General features: G+C 44.2%; 1 protein-coding gene across 1 annotated transcript; it reads right to left on the bottom strand.

Moving 5' to 3' along the window:
• PRPF6 (pre-mRNA processing factor 6) lies at positions 1–23,156 on the bottom strand. Its single transcript, XM_072110880.1, has 21 exons — positions 22,924–23,156; positions 22,377–22,542; positions 19,701–19,819; positions 15,946–16,024; positions 15,557–15,733; positions 15,213–15,368; positions 14,692–14,786; positions 13,654–13,810; positions 9,506–9,668; positions 9,301–9,419; positions 8,927–9,145; positions 8,670–8,792; positions 7,648–7,769; positions 5,997–6,135; positions 5,800–5,919; positions 5,156–5,332; positions 4,920–5,053; positions 4,156–4,247; positions 3,428–3,542; positions 2,579–2,705; positions 1–942 (listed from the first exon to the last, which is right to left on the bottom strand). The coding sequence occupies exons 1-21, from the start codon at positions 23,088–23,090 to the stop codon at positions 790–792; spliced, it is 2,919 nt and encodes a 972-aa protein (XP_071966981.1). The 5' UTR covers positions 23,091–23,156; the 3' UTR covers positions 1–789.
• Between the last annotated feature and the right edge of the window lie 1,831 nt (positions 23,157–24,987).

The raw sequence follows: 24,987 nt of genomic DNA, 5'->3' as shown, positions 1-24,987 counted from the left end.
TTACATAAAAATGTCTGTATTGAGAATCATCACTTTATACATATCAATCACAGTAAGATGCTAAGATACACAACACCCATAGTGAGGGGAGGAACCATTTGTGATGCACACAATGCCTTCAAATTGTAGATATCAAATGTATGCAAAGGTAGCATGAAGCAGGTGGAAATAGAGCAGCAACTTTACATCACATCTATCCTAGCCACAATACCAGACTATAGAAAAGGTGCTACCTCCAAGATAGTTGTACAACACTGAGGACACCAGCATGCCTAAAGAATTGCTAACGGCACGGTGCATTGATAGCTACCTCCATGTGTATGTAACAGATCCCTGTGATCCAAATTTTCATAGAAAATCCAAAAAACATTGTCTGTTCTGATAGACATCCAACTTTTGATGTATTCATTATAAACAGAGGTCTAATTGACTGTTGGAATTAAAGTTCTCTGCTCACAATGCTTGAAAATAAGGAGTGGATGTTACACTGCAATAGCAATTAAAAAAAATACACAATTTAAAAATACAATAAACTGCAGGTAAAGGGCAGTTCACATCTCTGATATATCAACAGTTTTTGGATCAGTTATTGTGAGCCAAACCATGGTGTGGAGACCACAGAGAGACAAGGTAAATAGGGAACACCTCTGGTTGTGGGTTTAAAGACGCAGACACAAAACACTGATGAATTAACAGAGACATGAAATGGCCCAAAACAGGGGCTGCACTAAGAAAGTCAGTGCAGCGTTCTCTGGGGGCAGAATTATGTACAACAATGTGGCAGAAAGACTAGAATGTGTTCTTTATTTTTGATGCTACTAAGGTGAGAATTTCTCCAAGTTTATTCTGCCAGTTCTTTATGTCCTTCGATACAGCGCACCATAGCTCCCCATGCCGCGGCTCAGCATTCTCACATCGCTTCCTGATCTCCTCCTGTTGCTCCTAATGTGGAGAGAAAAATACAATATAGGCAGTTTGTTTGTGAAACAAATATTTTTGTGTACAAAAACAAGGTTAGAATGTTCTCTGTATTTGTTTTTCTCTTGCCAATGAGTGTTCAAATCAGTGCCCAGTACTAGGGCATGGCACTCTGCCCTGCAGGTAAAAAACAACATACACAAGGACAGCAATCAAATGCATTCTTTATACTGGGCTACTTAAAAGGGTCCCCTAAAAATGTAAGTGCTAAAACAAAGGTCTGCATTTAATAATTGCTGCTGTACAGTATTGATTTTCAATTAACTGAGAAGAAAAGTACACTTACCCAAAGCCAATCACCTCCACATTGTATATTACAAAAGTTTAAAAGTAAACCTACCATGAGAATTCTACCATCACAAGTAGATCGGATGGTAAATCCCTGCTGCTTGATTCTTTCCTAATCCGTAATTTAATAAACCTGGAACCTAACCTACCTAATTTTAACACATAGTATATAGTATATAGCCAGCAGCCGTCTGCCCCCCCCCCAGTATATAGCCAGCAGCCGCCTGCCCCCCCCCCCAAGTATATAGCCAGCAGCCGCCTGCCCCCCCCCAGTATATAGCCAGCAGCCGCCTGCCCCCCCCCAGTATATAGCCAGCAGCCGCCTGCCCCCCCCCCAGTATATAGCCAGCAGCCGCCTGCCCCCCCAGTATATAGCCAGCAGCCGCCTGCCCCCCCAGTATATAGCCAGCAGCCGCCTGCCCCCCCAGTATATAGCCAGCAGCCGCCTGCCCCCCCAGTATATAGCCAGCAGCCGCCTGCCCCCCCAGTATATAGCCAGCAGCCGCCTGCCCCCCCAGTATATAGCGAGCAGCCGCCTGCCCCCCCCAGTATATAGCGAGCAGCCGCCTGCCCCCCCAGTATATAGCCAGCAGCCGCCTGCCCCCCCAGTATATAGCCAGCAGCCGCCTGCCCCCCCAGTATATAGCCAGCAGCCGCCTGCCCCCCCAGTATATAGCCAGCAGCCGCCTGCCCCCCCAGTATATAGCCAGCAGCCGCCTGCCCCCCCAGTATATAGCCAGCAGCCGCCTGCCCCCCCAGTATATAGCCAGCAGCCGCCTGCCCCCCCAGTATATAGCCAGCAGCCGCCTGCCCCCCCAGTATATAGCCAGCAGCCGCCTGCCCCCCCAGTATATAGCCAGCAGCCGCCTGCCCCCCCAGTATATAGCCAGCAGCCGCCTGCCCCCCCAGTATATAGCCAGCAGCCGCCTGCCCCCCCAGTATATAGCCAGCAGCCGCCTGCCCCCCCAGTATATAGCCAGCAGCCGCCTGCCCCCCCAGTATATAGCCAGCAGCCGCCTGCCCCCCCCCCAGTATATAGCCAGCAGCCGCCTGCCCCCCCCCCCCAGTATATAGCCAGCAACCGCCTGCCCCCCCCCCAGTATATAGCCAGCAGCCGCCTGGCCCCCCCCCCCCCCAGTATATAGCCAGCAGCCGCCTCTCTGCAACAATTGTGCTACATAAAAACATATGGTATATAAACATTACCCATTTTTTTGTGCTTAGTGGCAAGCACAAAAAATGGAGCATTGAGGGTGGTCTAGTCAGAGGATACAGTTGCTTAGGCTCGGAAGTACATGAAGAAAGCCCTTACCTCTGTACCATGCTGCAGCTCAAATTTGTAGAAAGTTGCCCAGGCATCACCAAGATCAGAATCAATTTTCACAGTGCGGTGGAACCAGTCACGAGCCTTAGAAATTTTCCGCTCACTCCAAAAAAGTCTGAAAGTGAAAAGGTGAATAAGAAGCATAACAGCATACAAACAGGTTCAGAAGCACGAGCACTTTCTAACAGTCAGAGAAGGTAACCCATTAGAAGACCAAGTTTTTAATTTTTTTTTAAATTTCCATTTCTTATTGTGCTTCTTCCACAAGCTGCTACTTTGAAATGTTTTCATTAATAAAGCTATATGAGGGCCAATGAGGTCAATGCAAGAAGCAGAGCTGTTAGCACCGACAGCCGCTGTAGAAAGTGCTTAGTCTGCGAGTCCTCTCCATACTATGCTTCACAACTGACCAACATATATTTACATTAATAGGCCATAAAAGGGTTAATGTTGTGTATCAATTTCTCTGCTTGCTGACATTCTATAGGAAGATTTGTGGTTAACATCCTGCGGTTAGAACTCAATCCATTGTCGTGTGATTATTCTCTGTATTTGTCTGTGAGCCCACTTCATACATGCTAAATGGCCCCATGACATACAGGTACGTCATGGAGCGTTAAGGAGTAAAAAGACCAATTTTTTGTTTTTTGGCCTTCACATTTTAAAAACAAAAGCTTCCATGTGAGTAGGAAGTAGTTCAAGTTATGGGACAACCCCTTATGATTTGTAAAGTGCTACAGAATTTGCTGGCGCTATATAAAGATATTATGGATATACCAATTTAGTAGTAAAATGTATTCTGTTTGAAACTAATTTCACAAATAGGCATCCACCTACTTGGCAACGGCTAGCAGAACATGGGGATCATGCTCGCACTTCTTGAGGGCATCAACACTCTTGGTCTTCCTCTGAGGTCTGGCCTCTAGGAATATTGCTTCAGCCCACAGGATACCTGAAAAGGGACACAGTACAGCATGAAAATTCCAGCTAAAACACAAACATTGCATACTCAGCCAAAAAACAGAAACAAGGGTATTTCTAACAGAAAATATAAAATAATGTAAAAGAAACAACTCAAAGGAAAAAAAAACAATTTTCTGGAGAATTAATATAAAAATCCTAACACATTATTTATCTTGTCACTAGTATTATATTGTGGATCTGCACTAATATTCTTTAAGCTCCATTTTAGAAATCACAACTAATGCTATTCATTTACAAGGTTACAGAGGTCCAATTGTACGGTGAATGATAAAGGATAACGCTGACTGTTCATTAAAAATGGTCATCAATTTAAGAATGGAAACAACAGCAAAATTCCATTCTCAGTGGACGAGCAATGCTAAATCACCACAAGGCAAGCTGTGATAACTAAACAACCCTGCCAATCCAGCACAGGAGTGTCCTTGTGGCAAGGTGCAAGGTGTTGAGATTCATATTTTCTTGTCCTATTTTGAGAATTAGTCATCAATATCTTCATCATGGAAAACCCATTTAATGGTTCACCTCTATCAATATATTTCCCCAACACTACTTTTTATAGTACAGAATATGACAACTCGCACCTGAATTAGGACATTCCTGCAAAGCCTTAGCCATCAGGGTATTTGCAATATTTTTCAAACCAGCTCTGAACTCCAGTCGCACAGACTCCAACCTGCAGAAAAGAAAGTCATCAGAAGGAAGTCAAAACCTAGAAACATAACCTGAACTTTATAACACTGCAGCTACTGACAGATATTCCACTGGATATTTCAAGACAAAATCCACTTGTGGGCTTTCCAATGCAGAGTTTGAGTGACATGAACTATATTTGTACATAATAAGATTTGGAGCTGAATATAGGACACATGACTTTTTTTCCCCCACTGTCAGGCAACAAGCCCAATGAAAAATTAGTTTGACCTTACAAAATATATGTTCTCTTTGGGTATTTGTTGGCATCTAGTGGCAGCAGCTACCTTCAACATCTTAGCTCACTCCCCTAATGAACATAGCGAGAAGGATTAACTTTTTCTCACCACAAAAATGAAAAATCCACTTAGTGTGAAAACCTAACATTTGAACTACTTGAAAATCTGCTGAAAAAGGAGTCCAGGACTTCTATTCAGCAAAATTTCTACACAAAAATCAGTGCTGAAAAAACATGTATAGTACACAACATGTGCATTTAGCCTAATGGGACAAAGTGTTTGATAGAGTCTTTTGTAAAACTGACATGGTTAACCAGGTATAGGGATGGTTTGCTAGCCCTAAACCTAGTGGTTGGTATTAATACAAAGCACTTTGAGTAGTTAATGCGAAGAGTTAACAAGAAATATAAACCCACCATAATTCAGGGACCCTAGGGTTTTTCAAACGCGACTTCTCCAGGATAGCTCGAGCCCTTGTCAGCTGCCCCACATTTTCCTCCAGTCTAGAGAGCAATAACCAGAGCGGGACTGAATGGGGGCATTTTTTCAGCTGCAATAAAACAAATTAGACAATATTACAGACAAACCTAATCAAGAAGAAAAAAAAGTAATTATGTTTCTATAAGATGATTGAAAAATACATAGACTTTACCCCAAGGTTATATGCCTCTCTGGCCTTCTCAGTTTGCTGCCTTTGATCTTCAATCTGACCCTTCATCATCCACAGTTTGGGGAAATCTTCATAGTGGCTCAGAGCCTCCTCGCACAGATCCAGAGCAGCTTCAATGTTCCCCAACACCCACTCCAGCTTCACAGATTTCATGAACACCTGCAGGATTTCAAATGTGTAAAATACAGATTAAAGACCTCCATGTAACAGACAATTGCCCATATAGTTGTCAAGATTCAAGAGGCGCTGTATATAATAATATAAACATACAGTAAGTTTTACCATTGTCTAGATGCAAAATAATCATATTGACGCGAGATATCCAGAAATATGACATGCCTCTGGATGCCAATGGTTTACATTGTACCGTTTTTCTTTTATCACAGAGAACACAGAGAAGTGGGCTACAAATCCAAGCATTCCCAGGCGGATATTAAAAGGGCATCAAAAGACAATGGGGGTAGATCTGTTACGATTTGCACAAACAAACCTCCAAAATGCCTTGTACCTGCTAAGTGCAGCCTAAATTTGAAGATTCCAAATTCCTGGTCTTCAAACTGTTTTGAATCAAAAATGGACTGAACAATTGATGCACAGTGCAACCCTATTGGGGTATAGTTACTTACCCTAGCAGTTGCAGCGCTGCTTCTAGCCTTTGCCAGTAGTCTTCGTGCTCTCTCATACTCGTTATTTTCAGACTCCAACTTGACGGCTGCCAACCAGATTTCCTCACTATTAGGATTAGCCTGTGAAAATAAAATGCTGTATAAATAACCCATGCAGACTAGTATGCAGTGTATGAATAAGAAGCAAAAATGCTAACCTGGAAAGCAAGTGCAAGAATACTCCTGGCGGCAGGCACATCGCCAGCAAGCCACTTGGATTTTGCACCCATCAACCATAAAACTTCAGCCTTAGGACAATGGGCAACAGCTCTCTGTAGCAGGGTCTCCAGTGATTCCCTGAAGGAAAAAAGCAAAATGTATTCTTCAAGTCAAAAACAGACTCATTTTAGTAGTGAACAGTGGAAAGGACCCAATGACCAAAGAAAGGGTCCTGAGAACCAGCAATATCAAGTCTATAGTAACTAACACAAAAAAAAAACCTGCATGGAGAGGACCAGGTTGCAGCCTGGCAATCTGATTTACTGACACCTCCCTAAATCCTACCTCATATTCCCTACAATGTACAGGTGTTTAACCCCTTAAGGACGCAGGGTTTTTTCGCTAATTTGATGACGTTCGGGGGAGCAATGATTTGAATAAAGATGGCGGCCCATGCGCCATCTTTTAAATGCCGCCAGCAACAGACAGGTTAATAGCCGCGATAGTGCAAGCAATATGCAACAACCCCCAGCATTGTATGAAGAGCCCTCTTCAAACATTCCCTGCACTAACTTGCCCACTTCCTGTGATCACAACAAGGGGCAGCTGAGGCACTGAAAATGGAGACACACTGCCACACTTGAAGTTACATGATATGCAGTATGGCGTGTGTACCAATGAGACTGCAGCTTTCTGCAGATATTTCTGACGCAACAAGCAGCTCTTCACAAAACCCCCGGTCCTTCAATCACTGCAGGCTGCCACAACCAGGTAGGGGACCTTTCCCCCTAGCGAAGTGATGGCGAACCTTTTAGTGACCGAGTGCCCAAACTGCAGCCCCAAACCCTCATTTATCGCGAGGTGGCAACCAAAAATTAAAGCAGTAACTTATTGGTGCCTGTTCTTCAACAACGTTCAATCACACTGGCCTCCTGAGGACACCAACACAGTAGAAAGAAGGAGGTAAACTTTGCATCATTGTAGCTTCTTTCCAGTGTCCCTCTGTACACAGAGAATCATGGGGCCAGCAGGAGGTCCTCCAAAGATTAATTAGGCCTTGTCTACACGTTCTCCCTTTTCCTACATTCCCAAGTAGCCAAGTAAGTCACTTTAAAATATCACTGAAAGCAGCATCTTTGCTTCCAAGTTGCTTGGAACGGCAGTAAAATTCTTTGAGTCCTGTCTGGTGTGCAGGGGCGATGACCTGGGTGCCCACAGAAAGGGCTCGGATTGCCGCCTCTGGCACCCGTGCCATAGGTTCGCCACCACTGCCCTAGCGTCATCTTCAGGAACCCTGACTGAGGTTCCCAAACAAGTCCATCTAGGAACAGAAAACCACTGTGGCAGGAGAGGATGAGTCAGCTTTTTATGCCCATGGTTTCCTTTCCTAGGTGGTGGACGCCGCTCTCTGGTGGCGAATACTTTATAATGCACCATGTCAAAATTAGCATACATTTAAAAACATAGCTAGAGGAATAACATACATGACCTCAGGGTGGAACAATAGAGGAAAAGGCCCGTCAGACCAAAGAAAAAAAACAAAACTGTTGAATGGACCAGATTACAGCCTGCCAAGCGGAACTGCTGACCTAAAACAGTACAAACATATAGCTATAAGCAATTAGGAAGTTATTAAGGCAAGCATCATACCTTGTACCATGGTTCTTTTCAAAATAGGCTGCTCGGAGCCACACACTTTTCTTGCTGGGGAAAACCTGGAGGGCGTGTGCATAGATGGCTCGTGCACACTCCAGTGCACCATGAGAGACACACTGCAATTTAAAGACGACATATGTTATTTGTACGTTTTTAATTTAGTTTGTTTTTTTGATGCTCTTGGACATCCCTTAAAGTGGCAGGAAGCCCTTGCATCATATTTCAGTATAACAAAAGGACTCCCTTTCGGTTTAAATTTATGTAGTCAGTGGGATCAGGCCGACATACAGGCCCATTTAAACTGGCTGCACACATTTGTGTGCATTCGGCCCAACACTGCAGACAGCGCTGTGTAGCATTAGTTATAGAAAACCTCTGACTGCTCCCTGATCATGTTATCACAGGTCATGTTCACACCAACACCTCATGCTCCAGCCACTGGACAATCGATGGAAATATTAAAAAATGTTCTTTTATTAGTTGGCATCAGAATTTACTAATATTCATAATGACAAGTTTTCATAGCACAAAACTTGCTTGTGCCCCCATTGTATTTAGCTAAATGCATTCTTATTTCCAGAAAATGAACTTTGTAAGCCTACCTGGCATCCTGAAGAAGTAGCAAAGTCCCAAGGGTGTGTGTTATTCATGCAAATCATTGTATATCTCCCCACATGTCTGCCACCAAGTCCCTCTTCCCCCTCCATTAGGCTAATGAGTCATCCTCTGCTTTGCAGGGCAGAAGGGAGGGGGAAGAGCAGACATGAGGTGATAGAAACACTGCATTACATGAATTGCACTCGCCGCTGGGGCTCGCTGATCCTTCAGGCAGGGTATGCTTACAAAGTTTTATGCATATTTTATTTTAGCTAAAAGTAACGTGGGCACAAGTTCGTATACTGCTATAGGAACTTGTTATTGGGCTTAGTGAAAATCTGGAGAAATATATACAAAAAAAACTTATGCAACCCAAAATCAGTAAATGAATACACAACACACACTAATATTACACTTACACTATCAGCATCTTCCATCCATGTGTGCTTACGGTCCTCCTCTTCTATGCCAATTCCAATGACTGCTCTTACTACTGCCTGACATGTCACCACACTGCCAGCTTTGTCACATTCCTCCGCATCCTAGGGAAAAAAGAAAAAAAAAAAAAAAACACATTGATGATAAAACTTTACCACATGTAATATAAAGTGAATTTTTATGCTGAACCAAAATATTTGCAGGAAAACAACAAATGAATTAAAAGAATCCACCCAACCTGTATCCACTGTTCTCGATTTATCTCAACACCATTGGCTCTAAGAGAGGTGATAGCTCTGTCTACGATCTTCTCCACCATCTGAGTGTTCCCATTGGCTTCTTCCAGCTTGGCAGCTGTAATCCAAATATGTCTGTCGGTGGGAATATTTTCACGTGCCTTATTCAAGACCTTGCGGGCATTCTCATAAGTCTCAAGCCTAGCAAGGGCCAACCAAAGCTGGAGGATAAAAAAGGAACATGTAAACAAGTGTAGGGTTTTGGCATTTCAGACATCTAACCATATAAAGCAATAAAGTAAACTACCCAGTGAAGCTAAATCTAGTAGAAAATCAGACGCCTACAACAGATTTGGTTGATGGCCTTTAGACTTACTTCCACACTCGTAGGGCAGCACTCCACAGCACGACTCAACATGATACGAGCATCCTCTGGTTCCTCTAGCTCCACAGCAGCTTTCCACAGACGCACAGAATTTGGAACATGTTCTAGAGCTGTGCAGATTACAAGGCAGGAGCTTAGATTAATGTATAACAAATAAAATCTTGACCAAACAAGGCGACTACGTTGCACCACTCACCCTTCCGCAAAACACGTTTTTTAGCTCGGAGATCAGTTTCTAGCTCTGCGGCTCGGATGTAGATGCGTACAGACTGTGGAAGGTGACAGATAGCCTGAGCCACCACAGCTTTGGCCGTGTCTCCAGGCTGCAGCCGAGCAGCCTCCAACCAAACATCTTCACTCTACAGAAAAGAAACATTAAAGGGGAAAGGTCGCTTTATTTTAAGAAATAATCCTTCATATCACCATCCTTCTCATCTTACTCCTTAAAATTGAAAAGGGAACCGGCCATTCAAATTAACAACCAAAAATAAATACATTAAAAAACACCTACAATTAACCCCTTAACGTTCTGCGCCGTAGCTCTACGGCGCAGAGGTATAAGGAGTGTATGAAGAGGGCTCACGGGCTGAGTCCTCTTCATACAAGAGGGGGGGGGGGGGTTGCATATTGCAGAAAACCCCCACCGCTAATAACCGCAGTCGGTGCTTGCACCGATCGAGGCTATTAACCCTTTCATTGCCGCCGGCAAAGTCGCCAGCAGCGTTTAAAAGATGACGGCGTGTGGGTGACGCCATCTTTATTACGATTGTCGCGCCCCCGAACGTCATCGGGGGGCGGCGATCGGTTGCCATGGTAGCCTCGGGTCTTCGTTTGACCCGAGGCTATCTGGCTTCTGCAGATTCGTTACAATGAGCCAGTGGCTCATTGTAAGGAATGTGCTGCAAAAATGCCATATATTTTTTGCAGTATTGCAGTATATGGTAGGAACGATCTGACCATCTAGGGTTAATGTACCCTAGATGGTCTAAGAAATAGTGGGAAGAAAAAAAAAAAAGTTTAAAAAATAAAATTAATAAAATATTAATAAAAAATTCAAATCACCCCCTTTCCCTAGAACTGATATAAAACATAATAAACAGTAAAAATCACAAACATTAGGTATCGCCGTGTCCCAAAATGCCTGATCAAAATATAAAAACTGTTACGGCCGGCGATGACCTCCGAGGCGGGAAATGGCGCCCAAATGTCCGAAATGCGACTTTTACATCACATAAAAAATGAAATTAAAAATTATCAAAATGTCGCATAGACCTCAGAATGGTAGCAATGAAAACATCGGCTCATTTCGCAAAAAATGACACCTCACACATCTCCGTGCGCCAAAGTATGAAAAAGTTATTAGCGTCAGAAGATGGCAAAAAAAATTTTTCTTCTTTTTTGTACACATTCGTTTAATTTTTGAAAATGTATTAAAACACAATAAAACCTATATAAATTTGGTATCACCGCGATCGCACCGAACCAAAGAATAAAGCTGAGGTGTTATTTGGAGCACACAGTCAAAGTCGAAAAAACTGAGCCCACAAGAACGTGACGTGCGGTTTTTTTTCAATTTTTCCACATTTGGGATTTTTTTTTCAGCTTCGCAGTACACGGCATGTTAAAATAAATAACATTACGGGAAAGTAAAATTTGTTACACACAAAATAAGCCCTCACACAGGTCTGTACACGTAAAAATTAAAAAGTTATGGATTTTTGAAGTTGGAGAGCGAGAAATGAGCGGAAAAACCCTGTGTCCTTAAGGGGTTAAAAAGCATTGCCCTTATCCCTAAATGGTTGATGCTTTCCGCAATGTTACAAAAACCAGTTTGTAAACTTATATGGAACTGACCTGATGAGAGTCCAATAATAATAATGGAGTCCTGCACATGCCTCAATGCTACCAGTACTTGGGGACCGTCAGCCAATATTCAACTACAGACATACTCTCACCGCCACTTTATTAGGTACACCATGCTAGTAACGGGTTGGACCACCTTTTGCCTTCACAACTGCCTCAATTCTTCGTGGCATAGATTCAACAAGGTGCTGGAAGCATTCCTCAGAGATTTTGGTCCATATTGACATGATGGCATCACACAGTTGCCGCAGATTTGTCGGCTGCACATCCATGATGCCAATCTCCCGTTCCACCACATCCCAAAGATGCTCTATTAGATTGAGATCTGGTGACTGTGGAGGCCATTTGAGTACAGTGAACTCATTGTCATGTTCAAGAAACCAGTCTGAGATGATTCCAGCTTTATGACATGGCGCATTATCCTGCTGAAAGTAGCCATCAGATGTTGGGTACATTTTGGTCATAAAGGGATGGACATGGTCAGCAACAATACTCAGGTAGGCTGTGGCGTTGCAACGATGCTCAATTGGTACCAAGGGGCCCAAAGAGTGCCAAGAAAATATTCCCCACACCATGACACCAGCCTGAACCATTGATACAAGACAGGATGGATCCATGCTTTCATGTTGTTGACGCCAAATTCTGACCCTACCATCCGAATGTCGCAGCAGAAATCGAGACTCATCAGACCAGGCAACGTTTTTCCAATCTTCTACTGTCCAATTTCGATGAGCTTGTGCAAATTGTAGCCTCAGTTTCCTGTTCTTAGCTAAAAGGAGTGGCACCCGGTGTGGTCTTCTGCTGCTGTAGCCCATCTGCCTCAAAAAGTTCGACGTACTGTGCGTTCAGAGATGCTCTTCTGCCTACCTTGGTTGTAACGGGTGGCGATTTGAGTCACTGTTGCCTTTCTATCAGCTCGAACCAGTCTGCGCATTCTCCTCTGACCTCTGGCATCAACAAGGCATTTCCGCCCACAGAACTGCCGCTCACTGGATGTTTTTTCTTTTTCGGACCATTCTCTGTAAACCCTAGAGATGGTTGTGCGTGAAAATCCCAGTAGATCAGCAGTTTCTGAAATACTCAGACCAGCCCTTCTGGCACCAACAACCATGCCACGTTCAAAGGCACTCAAATCACCTTTCTTCCCCATACTGATGCTTGGTTTGAACTGCAGGAGATTGTCTTGATCATGTCTACATGCCTAAATGCACTAAGTTGCCGCCATGTGATTGGCTGATTAGAAATTAAGTGTTAACGAGCAGTTGGACAGGTGTACCTGATAAAGTGGCCGGTGAGTGTATACATCTCTGTAGAAAATACTATGTCAAAATGTTTTACACTGTGCCTTGCTGGAACGTTGAGAGAGCTCTGTTATATCATTCAGTCATGTCATGTGAACAGGGTGATGTCATCTAAGGTCCTTTAACCCCCCCACCCAACATTTGCAAAATATACCCCATGTATGTACCTGATCACATAAATTCACAGCATAACTCCATTGACTTTAGTTGTCCCCATGCCTCCATGGAGATATCCTGTGATTTCCTTTGATTTTGCAAGTGTTAGGGGGTAAAAGACCTTGGATGACATTACCCTGGTCATATGACATGTAGTGCTGAATGGTGGAGAAGACCTGCCGTACTTGGGCGAGGAGGCCATGCCTCTTCTGCCCCGCAGCTGTATGCCAGTTAAGAGAACAAAGTTGATTTTACGGCGATATAAGGGAAACAATTATCTAATAGAATGGTGGCATTTAGCTCATAGGGTTCTGTGAAAACTTGTCACTACATATATTTGTGAAAAATGTGGTGACAGGTTGCCTTTAACAAGATATGACTGGGTGTGTAGCGACAAAACAATTATGAGCTGGTAAATTTTAATATCCAATAATCAATCACTTTAATGATTGTCTAGAAGGCATAAACCACACTTAAGGCCCTCCCCTGACTAAACCATTTCCCAGCACTGTTACGACAAGCTGCAAAGACATCAAGACAGCACTGTGTACAGTTGGGTGTCTTTTCATTGTAGCCAGGGCCAAATTAGAGTTGGTGGTGGCCCCCATTGTAGTCCAGACAGGGAACAGCAATCTCTATATGCAGCTCCTCCCAGCAAACACTATATATACGCAGCCCCCCTTTAAACAACAACAACTATATATACAGTCCCCCTATAACAACAACTATATATAGACTCCTTTTATAACTATATACATCCCCCCCATAATAACTATATACAGTCCTAGGTAAAATAATGCTCGTCAACCTCCTTCCCTTCCTTGTGGTGTCAGGATAGTGCATATTGGAGGTGTACCAAGATGGAGGCTTGTTACACCTCCAATCGTCTATGGCAGAAAAGGGAACTTATTGTTCCCCCGCTCTGCCATAGACGGAAGTAGGGGCACGTCTTATGGCCCAGGGAGCCCAGACCCAAATACATGTTTTAGTAAAGGGAATAAAAATTGTATTATCACAATCTTACCTTGGGACACATCTCTGTGCCCTTCATGATGAGGTTGCGAGCTACTTGCAGTTTGCCTGTAACTTCTTCTAAACGGGCAGAGGCAATCCAGGCTGGTGGATGGTGGGGATTAGTCTCCCGTACAGATTTGAGAAGCAGACGAGCCTTCTTAATATCACTAGTGCAAAGAAATTTTTTTTTTTTTTTTTTAAATGCTCCAAATATAATCAAGTACAATCCAAGCTTTTCAGCACCTCTGCTTATACTCAAGTACCCCAAAAGTATCGCTTTTAAGTACAGAATTTATTTCTCTTGTATAACGAGGAGCCCTGTGTGTGAGGCTGCTCCAGGGCATTTCATGAGTTGGGAAGGGGGGCGGGGGGGATTCTGCAACTTTTTATACTGAAATACATTTTTTCCAATTTTTTTTTGTGGTAAAATTAGGTACCTCGGCGTATTTTTTCTGCAATGGTCTGTGGCGAGTGCATAACAAACTGCTTTTGTGACTACTGCACTTCTGGCCCAGAAAACAATCCAAGAGTTAAAGGGCTTTTCCCACAAACATAAATTAGACCTCATCTGCTGATTGGTGGGGGTGTCAGTGAATAGACCCCAACAGATCACGAAAACTAGGGGCCAATGGGGTCCCACGTACCTCCATCGGACACCTCCTCTCTCCATCAGAGTAATGGAGCAGACGGCCGTACATGACCGTTCTGCTCCATTAATCTCTACAGAGCTGACAGAGATCAGTGATCACGGCGCTCGCAATTTCCGTCAGCTCCATAGAGATTAATGGGGCAGAACTGTCATGCGCAGCCGTCTGCTCCATTAGTCTGACGGAGCAACTAAGGGGTCCGACAGAGGTAGGTGGGACCCCATCGGACCCCTGATTTTTATGATCTGTGGGGGACTCATCACTGGCACCCTCACCGATCAGCAAGTTAGGGCCTAACTTGTCTTTGTGGGTAAACCCCTTTAAGACTAGGAGCCACTCCACAGAAACGTGAAGCTGGTGGAGGGTAAGTAACTATTTTCTCTTATAGCTCACACACTTACTTTATGTCTCCACCATGTGTTGGGATCATGGAGTTCAAGTCAGTCAGGTAACCTTTAGGATCCACCACTGTTTGACCGCTGACAGAGTCTGACACCTATAAACATAAGGGATAAACAGGTAAAGCCATTTCATAAAGCATAGACAAATCAGAGAAATACACACACTGATCCTGAGAATTACAGGTCCCCAACCCTAATTTAACATGGTTTCTGCTCCTATTTTTTAGGCATTTACTTGCTTTAGGACAACTAACATTGAAGGGAACAGCAGCCTGCTCCATATTTTAATGATGCCACACAGACAAGTTCAGACAAGGCCGTCATACACAAAAAAAAAAAAAAAAAAAAAGTGAAACAACTCAATCAGTACATTTAACCTAAAGTTTGATTATTCAAGCTATACTCGTTCTTACTGAAAAGGAACTAGCATTCACAATTACCTATTAATATTATTATAATGACATTTGTGCAGGGGCCAATTTCATAAGAATGCTAAATTCCCCTTTTAAAATGACGCTCACCTGGCTCAGCCTCATGTCCATCAGAGTGTTTCTAGCCTGACCAATCTTCCTCATGTCCAGATCTCCAGAACCAGGTGTCATTAGCCCAGGAGTCATTCCTCCTGGGTATGGGGTGTTCAGTCCTCCAGGGAAAGGAGTATTCAACCCTCCAAATTGCTAAAAAAAAAATAAAGAAAAATTTGTTGTAATTTATAACTTGGAGAAAAAAAATATTTGCACCAAACTAGTTGTCCATGGGGTCCTGCTGCTTAGATTCCATGGTCAGTTTCAACCACGGCATTTAACATGTTATCAGCCAGCCAACACCATACATTCTTATTAACACAAAGAACATGCATACTCACTGTCTGCCGCGGATCAACAGATGTGTGATTCTCTCCAGTCTGTAAATGCTTGGCGAAGAAGCTGTCAGGAACAGGGGTTAATTTCTCATGGCGAGGATTTCTCTGGCGCTTATTGCGAGCATCTCCAACCTCAGGGATGCTCAGCCATTCCTCTTCTGTCACTTCAGCCAGTTTCCTCTTGAAACAAAGAAAATACCAGAGCTGATTTATGAATCCCATAATTTAGCTTTCTTTTCACACCGAGCTCTTTTAGAGTGGTTGTCAATTGTAATATGAAACATGAAATGGTAATTATCAGACAGTTACTTTCTGACCAAGTGATCGAAGGCAGGAGTATTTTGAACAGCTAAGCATCCATACACATTATTTTTGGATTCAGGTTTGCTCACCTTTAGATCAGAGAATTGTTGCTGGATTTTGGGCCTTTCCATACGGTATTTCTCAATTTCCTCTTTCTCTCTCTGTTCTCTGTTAATTAAAAAAAAAAGTCAAGTCTAAAACTTTGTTCACAAGAAGAAACATATGGTATATCACTTGGGTATCCCAAATTCGCCAGTTCAAAAAGAACCATGAAGCACTAAATTGTACTATTGAGTACCACAGGCATAAGCCTTTATGCTGTTAAAGGAAACCTCCCACTTTAAAATGGTAGTTATAACCCTCAAATACCTTGCACCAGCTCAGGGTGAGCTGGAGCATATCTTCATTATTTGCAGAAAGCGCTGTATTGCTTGTAAAACTGTTTTATGCTTTATTTTTCAAGCACGCTTCAGTGCACCATGCGCGCGACCGTGAGTGCGTCTGATTAGGAAGTGCCGGAGAGCATGTGACGTCACCAAGGTCTCGGGCACATTCGCACTTGCGTAACTTCAAATTTTTATCCTGGCTAGCTTCACACGTGAAGTTGCGCAGGCGTGAGTGTACCGAGAGCTTGGTGAGCACCGAGCACATATCATGGTGCGCCGAAGCGTGGTTGAAATATAAAGAATAAAACAGTTTTACAAGCAATACAGCGCTTTCTGCAAATAATGAAGATATGCTCCGGCACCAGCTTACCCTGAGCTGGTGCAAGGTATTTGAGGGTTATAACTACCATTTTAAAGTGGTAGGTTTCCTTTAAAGGAAACCTACCATTTAGAATGGCAGGGGTAAGCTGTAAGTACCGAGCACCAGCTCAGCGTGAGCTGGTGCCGGTACTTACTTTTGTTAGTGTTATAAACCGCGGTATCGCGGTTTTAAACACTTTTTAAACTTTAGAGCAGAAGAGGCTTCGGCACTGCGTGCGCGCGCCTACATAGGAAGTAGCGAAGATGTTGCGCGCGCACGGTCGCGCGCAGCGCCGAAGGCCCTTCTGCTCTAAAGTTTAAAAAGTGTTAAAACCGCGATACCGCGGTTTATAACACTAACGAAAGTAAGTACCGGCACCAGCTCACCCTGAGCTGGTGCTCAGTACTTACAGCTTACCCCTGCCATTCTAAATGGTAGGTTTCCTTTAAGTTATGTTGTCATAGGATAATATCAATAATATTTAGTCCTTATATATTGTATCAAAAATTGGAAACATGAACGGTGTATTAGTTAAAGGGGTATTCCCATCTGGACATTTAAATTTAATTTAATTCATTTGCCATAGATAAACATTTCTTCATTTAGATGTTATTAAAAAAAAAAAATGTTCCTGTGTGAAGATAATTTCTCGTAAATGTAGTCATGTTGTCCCTTAGAAACGAGATAGCTTCCTCAGATATGACCACTACATATTCCGGCAGAGATGGCCAGACATGCGCTATAAAGTCCTGCCCGAACCACCTGGATTCAGCAATCATTACCACAAGGCGGCTGTGGGACATGTACTGTATTTTTCGGACTATAAGACGCACCTAGGTTTTAGAGGTGGAAAAATAAGAAAAAAAATTTTCCCCCCAAATAGTGTGCTAAAATATTTAATAAAGTAACAGTAAAGTAACTGCGCTGTACGGGGCGATACAGCCATGTTTCACTTTGGAGAGGGGTAGGGGGCGAGCAGCCCTCACCCCCTCCTCCTCTCCTGGGGATCAACGTGTGCCAGCCGTGCTATGGTACGGCGGGCACATGTTCATGTGAGTGTAGCCTAAGGGGACTGTGTAGGGGATACTTTTATTAGGAGTCATTGAGTGACATTTGGTGAAGTTTTAATAGTGTACTGTGTTTGGGGAGAATTAATGGGGACACTTTATTAGGGGACATTTTATGGGACACTGTTACCTGATGCTGAAGGATGACTCCCGTGCCAACACTACAAGTGTTCTATCAGATACAGCTCTATACAGAACACTTGGTGGTTGGGGGGAAGTGTTGTTACTTTGACCCAACACTGATTGGCTAGGGCTTGGCTAGCAGGAAGCTCAGCCAGTGTTGGTGGCAGAATTAGTGATGGGAATTATAGAATTATGTTGACACGTAGTCAGGGGGTCTCAAGAGTTACCAGGGCTGTATGTATGAGTATATGTGACAAATTCTCACAAGAGCTTACAATCTATGAGGAGGAGGACGACACAGGGTGACAATGCTTGTACAATGGTCACAAGAGGTTACAATCTACTAGGAGGAGGGGCACTGGCAGTGACAATGCTTGCACAATGGCCACAAGAGCTTACAATCTATGAGGAGGAGGAGGGAACACAAGAGGTGACAATGTTTGTACAATGGTCACAAGAGCTTACAGTCTATGAGGAGGACGACACAGGAGGCGACAGTGCTTGTACAATGGTCACAAGAGCTTACAATCTATGAGGAGGAGGAGGACACAGGAGGCAACATAGACTGTAAGCTCATATGACCTTGTACAAGCATTGTTTAGGAATTGTTCAGTTTCACACACCTGTGAGAACAGCACAGCTGGCACAGGAGCAGAGAATTACTGGTCACATTTCCTGTCTTATCTTTAGTGTTATTTGATGCTGGGTCTCTGGGAGAAGATAGTGATCTGTCCGGCATCAGTCACAGTGAGAGCTCCGTGCTGAGGGGGCGTGGCTTGTGCTTCCCTTCATCACCTGGAAGTGGTGTCAGTCAGTGTGTATTCAATGTGATTACTGAGCTCCGCTGCTCACAGAAACCAGCAGGCGGCAGCTGTGTGTGGAGCCGAGCTCAGAGCAGTGTGCTGCTAGAGCCGAGCTCAGCACTGCCCCTGCGCTTACTGCCATGTGCTCACTGCTCTATTCGGACTATAAGACGCACCACAGTTTTTTCCCCATCTTCTGGGGAAAAATGTGCGTCTTATAGTCCAAAAAATACGGTAGTAACTCCTGGACATTTCATATGCAAACACCCTTTGTTTCTTTGTCCAATCCCTCCAGCAGAGGTGGCCGTATCCATGGAGTCAGTCTTGTTTCTAAGGGACCATATCACTGCATTTATGAGAAATTATCTTCATACAGGTAATTTTTTTAAAATAACATCTAATTGAAGAAATGTATATGTATGGCAGATTAATGAAATTTAATGTGAATGCCGAGGCGAGAAAAACCCTTTAATGTCAAAAGGTAAACGTCAAATCCCAAATAATAATTTTTTTCCCCAATTACCCTTCAAAAAAATTGTAAAAGTCAAATGAAATTTAACCTCAGAAAATTAAAACGGTAGAACGTAGACTTAAAGGGGTTATCCGGGTATAAAAATTTACTCACGGCCGGGCTGCGGCAGGCTATTTAAAAATAATAAACGGGTACTTACCTCGTCTGGTGCTGCCGATGTCCCGCACCACAGTCTCATCTGTGCGCCGGTTTGTTTACAACACAGAGATATTGACGGGAGGAGCTGGCCACGTCGCCGGCTGGAAGCTCCCTGTGCGCGGCTTCTGTGCCCCTGTAAACAAACAGGGGCACAGATCAAACGGACCGCGGCGCCGGAGGAGTTAAGTACATGTTTATTATTTTCAAACAGCCCGCCCCAGCTAGGCCATGAGTAACTTTTTATAACCAGATAACCCCTTTAACAAAAATGTTAAGCTAGGAGATTTCTACAGAAATCATAGATGGATGGAAATGCCAGGGGAAACATTACAAGTCTCTATTGGGAGTGCTTTCATCTAGAATCCCTGAATAACAGATTAGCCCAAGTGGTTAACATTTATGCACCATCATTCCCTGTATTATTGGTACTTCACCTTCGTTCCTTCCTCCTCTCATCCATCCTCTTGTCTAGTGCAGCATAAATAGCATCAGCTTCCTCATCATCCTTCTCATATGGGCCACTTGAGAACAAGCTTCCGGCATATCCATTAAACTGGAGATTGAGACACAAAATAGATGCAATAAAGATCACTGCTGGGGGTATAGTCATTTTCCCCTTTAGAATACCTTGCTGCCCTTTTACTACAGAACAGACAAAGTGAACTGAATCAAAATGCACCACAAAGCTACCATGACTTCAACCAAGTAACAAAATAAAGAAAAGGACTAGGCCTCCATGTCACAGTCATTGCAATCCGAGGTGCACTTCACTGGTTTAGGTTTTGCCATTATTATTGTAATTTCCCAAAACCCATCTGACCCAATATACAACCATATATTTCTATTAGAGCTGTAAAAGTAACATTACAACAAAGTTTTGATATTCTAAATTAGCCACATGGGAGACATTAACTGCAATTTTTACTTTGTATGAAGACACCAATAAAGAATTCATACAAATCAGTGCTGGAGTCATTTTTTTTTTCCTGATCACTATAGTCAAAGTAGAATTATTAGCATTATTAGGGCACAATGGATATGGTGATAAGTAAAGATCAGCACAGAGATTGCACTAAATTTGTTCCAGAAGAGTAATAAAACTCCCTGTTCCATTTTTGAGTATAAAAATTTTTACAAATAAATAACTCGGACAGATAGTGTTATAAGACAGCTATTTATAAAAGACAATCATTACTGTGCATAAATATTGTAGTAATGGTGGTGCTACTCCTTGCTCACCTGGGAATCTTGGACACTGGGACAACAGTGAGTGGGATGCTGTTTTTACATAAACCATATACAGTAGAAGCAAACACACACCCACAACATTATACATTTGATCATTCTGTAAATGTTTATTCACATGTAGACACTGTTTCTACCTAGCATGATGTAGAGCAATCAAGATGAGGGCAGTGCAGGGCTAGAAGCCATCAGATGTGTTTCCCCGCCCCCTCCCCCCTCTCGTTCCGACAGATGTGTCAAAGTTAAAGGGGTATTCCCACAATGACAAGTTACTTAACCCCTTAAAGACCACCCATACAGATTTCTTCATCGGTCAATAAAAGGGCCTTAGGCTAGGGCAAAGGGCTTCTCCGTCGGCCTAACCCAAGGTCTGCACGGGCACCCCGTGCAGAGAAGCGCAGTGGGACCCGGCTCTAACAGTTCTTATCCAGATGTTAACCCGTTCGATCCCTCGGTCAATGCTGTGACAGCGGGATTTGTGTACCTTCAGAGACAGCCCACCCCCCATGCATTGCAATACATGGTTATTTCAGGGCATTAGTATGAACTAGTGATCAGATGATACAGTGGAGACAGGTATATCACATCTGATAGTGTGTGTAGTTAACATGTAGCAAGAGCTGGAGAGTGGCTTTGTGTGTAATAGACATCTAACAAATCTCATTTCTGTTCTGTCTCATATCTCTTTCTATGTGTCAGACACTAGTGAATGTTCAGAAGCTAAATAAAGATAAAGCCTGTACCCTGATAATCTAAGAACATTGTCAGCACACAGCAACTCATAACACAGAGGAATCTTGAGGCATCTGATTAGAGAGTCCCTGCCCACACTCTAGAATCTTACATTGATCATTACGGAGTGTGTAAAAATTACCAAGGGATTAAAAATTTTCTGTAAAGGGAAAACACGTTTAAAGGGTTTTCTCACGGACAAAAGTTAGGCCTTTTCCGCAGGATAGGGCCTAACTTGCTGATCAGTGGGGGTTTCAGTGCTCAGACCCCATCGGACGCCTCATGGATAGGGCCTAACTTTTGTTCGTGGGAAAAACCCCTTTAAGTACAAACAGAGGCAGAGGGGGGGGGGGGGGAGGGGGCTGCCAAAGCAAAACAGAGAAGGAAGACTTCTCTCACCTTTGGCTGACAAACGCAGTTGGGTGTTGGTGCACCTGCCCTACACCTGAGAGCAGGTTGCCTTCCACATTATGGTCTCGAGCGTCAGAGGCGGCCAGTGGGCATTTGCCCCATTTAAATGTCCCTAATGCCAACCCTGATTCCAGCTCAATCTCCACTGCTTTAGAAGGTCATGTGACCGTTACTTGTAATGAGTTACTAAGCTCTGGACATGTGTCCTTGTAACAGCCAAGGAGCAGAGAGAAAAGTCCTGTGAGGATTTATCCACATGGGGCTTTTCCAAAAGGGTAAAACTGCCTGTACAAGCATCAAAGACGCTTGTAGAGGCTTTGACTAGACCTCAGGAAAAGCGGACTTGAATGTTATGTTTGGCAGCTTTGCATAAGCCGGATATGTTGCTTAACAGGCTGAGAAGACAATCAGGCAACTGTTTATGCCCATAACATTTAGGCATAGCTGTGATTGACCAGGTGTATCCATCAGCACCTCAATCAACACATACGCATGATGCAGAGCATGCCTAACCAAAAGTTCAGGTCCACTCATCTCTAGCGGTGAGCTGACATTTTCACATATATATCTTATACATGTCTCGATAATGTTTGCACCGTGGATGGGGGGTTCAGTTGAGTATAGTGAAATTGCATGACAGATTCCCTTTATCCAGGTAATGGAACGATGTCCTGTCCCATGTAAAATTTGCGACAGAAGAAATGTAATTGTTTTATAATCACCTCGTCATAATTTGTGTCATTCAAATCTTCATCATCATCATCTGCTTGATTCTTCTTCATCTGGTCGCCCACCGTTCTTTTCCCTGGCGGTGCATGGCGATCGTCCACTGGGTCATTGGCATCACGGGCCGGACCAATATCAGAACGGGTGGTGAAACCTGTAGCACTAAAGAAAAAAAGGAAAATCTTACAAGCCTCTTGTTCCAACTAAGCAGCGACTGTCAACTCCTGGAAGAATAATATAATTGTCAGCCATTGCAGTTGCTTCCTCCCAGCGCCAAACTCTGCAGCAACCCGCAGTCTCTGCTCAAAGCTTCCTTGCGTCCAGCTCCGTGGCAACTCACCGCCTCCACACGGTAAGCTCTGCAGCCACTAGTCACCAACCATGTGATAAGCCCCTCTTCATCCAGCATAATGCCCCCTCTAAGGCTGCGCTGTGCAGCCACTGCTCCACATCTCTGAGCAGGACAACCACTTCATAATTTACATCAAACCCTAACAGCTCCTAATATCAGTATCTCTAAAACCAATCAGTCTGATCCCTTACCCTCTGCCCAGACCCGGCACATAGCCTAGCGGGGCGGGCATGCCCAGAAACGGCTTCTTCTTTTTGTTCATTGTGCCAGTGATGGACGCAGTTAGTCCAGAGGCTCCGCCAGGATTACCGCCTCCTGAGGACCCGGGGCCGCTTCCCGAAGACGAGGAGGCTGCCATGTTTCCAGAACTGAGCAGCAACACCAGCACGTAGCCCACAATGCACTGCGCAACTTCAATTTCCGGCGCCTCTGTCACGGAGTAACCATAGAGGTGAGAGCACTGGAGGGAGACAGCGCCGCCTAGAGGGAGGGACGCGCACGGCTAGATTAGTGGCTACAGTGAATATGAAGTAGATGTTTTCTTTTATCATAAGCGTTTACTGCAGACTGAACACAGAGAGAAGGTATCTTTATGTGAACTATCATGCGGGTGAAATAATATTAATAAATAGTGCCCTCACCATTTCCCCCTCACATTGTGCCTCCCTTAAATTCAGGCCAACCTCATATTGTAGCTCCGCCAGCAGGTTCCCTTCATACTGTGCCCCCCCCATCATCTCCCCTCCATACAGTGTGTCCCCCAACAGCTCCCCCCATATTATCCCTCCAGCATATCCTCTCACATCCGCCCAGCACCTCCCGCTCATGGTGTCCCCCCAGAAGCCCCCACATATAATCCCCCCAGCACCACCCCTTCATAGTGTCCCCCCAGCACCACCCCCTCATAGTGTCCCCCCAGCAGCATCCCTTCATAGTATCCCCTCAACAGTTCCCCTTCATATTATTCCCCAGCACCTTCCCCTCATATTTCCCCCCTCAGTAACCTCCCTCATATTCCCCCCTCCCATCAGCCTCCCTTGTATTTCCCCCAAGCAGCACCCCTCATGTCTCCCCCCCCCTCCCCAAGCAGCTGCCCTTATGAAAGTGCCTCTGTGCCCCCCGCCTACACCTTTATTGTGCCCCTTCTCTGCTCTCTGTCTTATGGCCCCTCTTTTGTTTAAAAATAAACAAACTGTACTCACTGTTCCTCGTTTCACGCTGCTGTCCTGCCTCCTGCCTCCTCATCCACCGCATCTGCCTGTAGGTGTGCTGTGATTGCATCAATATTGGGGGGAGATTTATCAGAAGTGTGTGAGATAAAACTGTTCTAGTTGCCCATGGAAACCAATCAGAGCTCAGCTGTAATTTTCGAAACCTCTGCGGGAAAATGAACGCTGACGTCTGATTGGTTGCCATGGGCAACTAGAACAGTTCAGCTCTCAGACACTTCTGATAAATCTCCCCCAATAGGCGTGCCAGGCGCTGCTGTGTACAGACACTGCAGAGCTGATTGCTCTCTGTATAACCATAGTAATTCGGATGCGGATAGAGTTGATGTCCTCCCGGGCCATACCTCCTGCCGGTCAAGGCAGCGGGACACATCCCAAAACCCAGGATTGTCCCTCTGGATCCGGGGCGGTTGGAAGGTATGTAACATATTGGGAATAAGAGCAATGTATGACTACGGCAGATTTATCATTCCGCATCAGATTTTGTGTACAATTTGTGTACACACTGAGCACAGGGGCTGGCTTCTCCACATGCTGTCTTCTCCAGCTCCTGAAACTATGTGGCTCATTCCATGGACGCGTTCACAAGTGGAGTTTTACGCCTCATTCACATAGCCGTGTGGGAGACGTATATATACGGCTGACGTATATACGGCGTATATATGTCCCCCATAGTCGGCAATGGGCGCACAGCACCGTACGGGACTTGTGAGAGATATCATATTTCTCTCCAGGCGCCATCTTGTTCACCCAGACGCCATCTTGTTCACTGCCAGCCATCTCATAATTAAGACTCCATCTTGTATAATCTGTTTAGAGTATTTGTCCTTGCTGCTGTTTTCCTGTTTTCCATATTCTCTGCAGCACCTGAAGGCCACGTTTAACAAGTGGGGAGGGGGGGCCTTCACAGTACATTTAGTGATAAAACCCTGTTTCCCATTTGGGAAAAGCACTTAATGTGGTTTCTAGGAGGTGCTCAAAGTATATTCAAGCTAACCTATAGCTTTTCATTATTTTATCAATGTT

Source organism: Engystomops pustulosus, chromosome 6 (genome assembly GCF_040894005.1).
Source record: "Engystomops pustulosus chromosome 6, aEngPut4.maternal, whole genome shotgun sequence".
Taxonomy (NCBI): domain Eukaryota; kingdom Metazoa; phylum Chordata; class Amphibia; order Anura; family Leptodactylidae; genus Engystomops; species Engystomops pustulosus.
The sequence above is the reverse complement of the archived record's forward strand: the minus strand, read 5'-3'. Positions and strand labels throughout refer to the sequence as shown.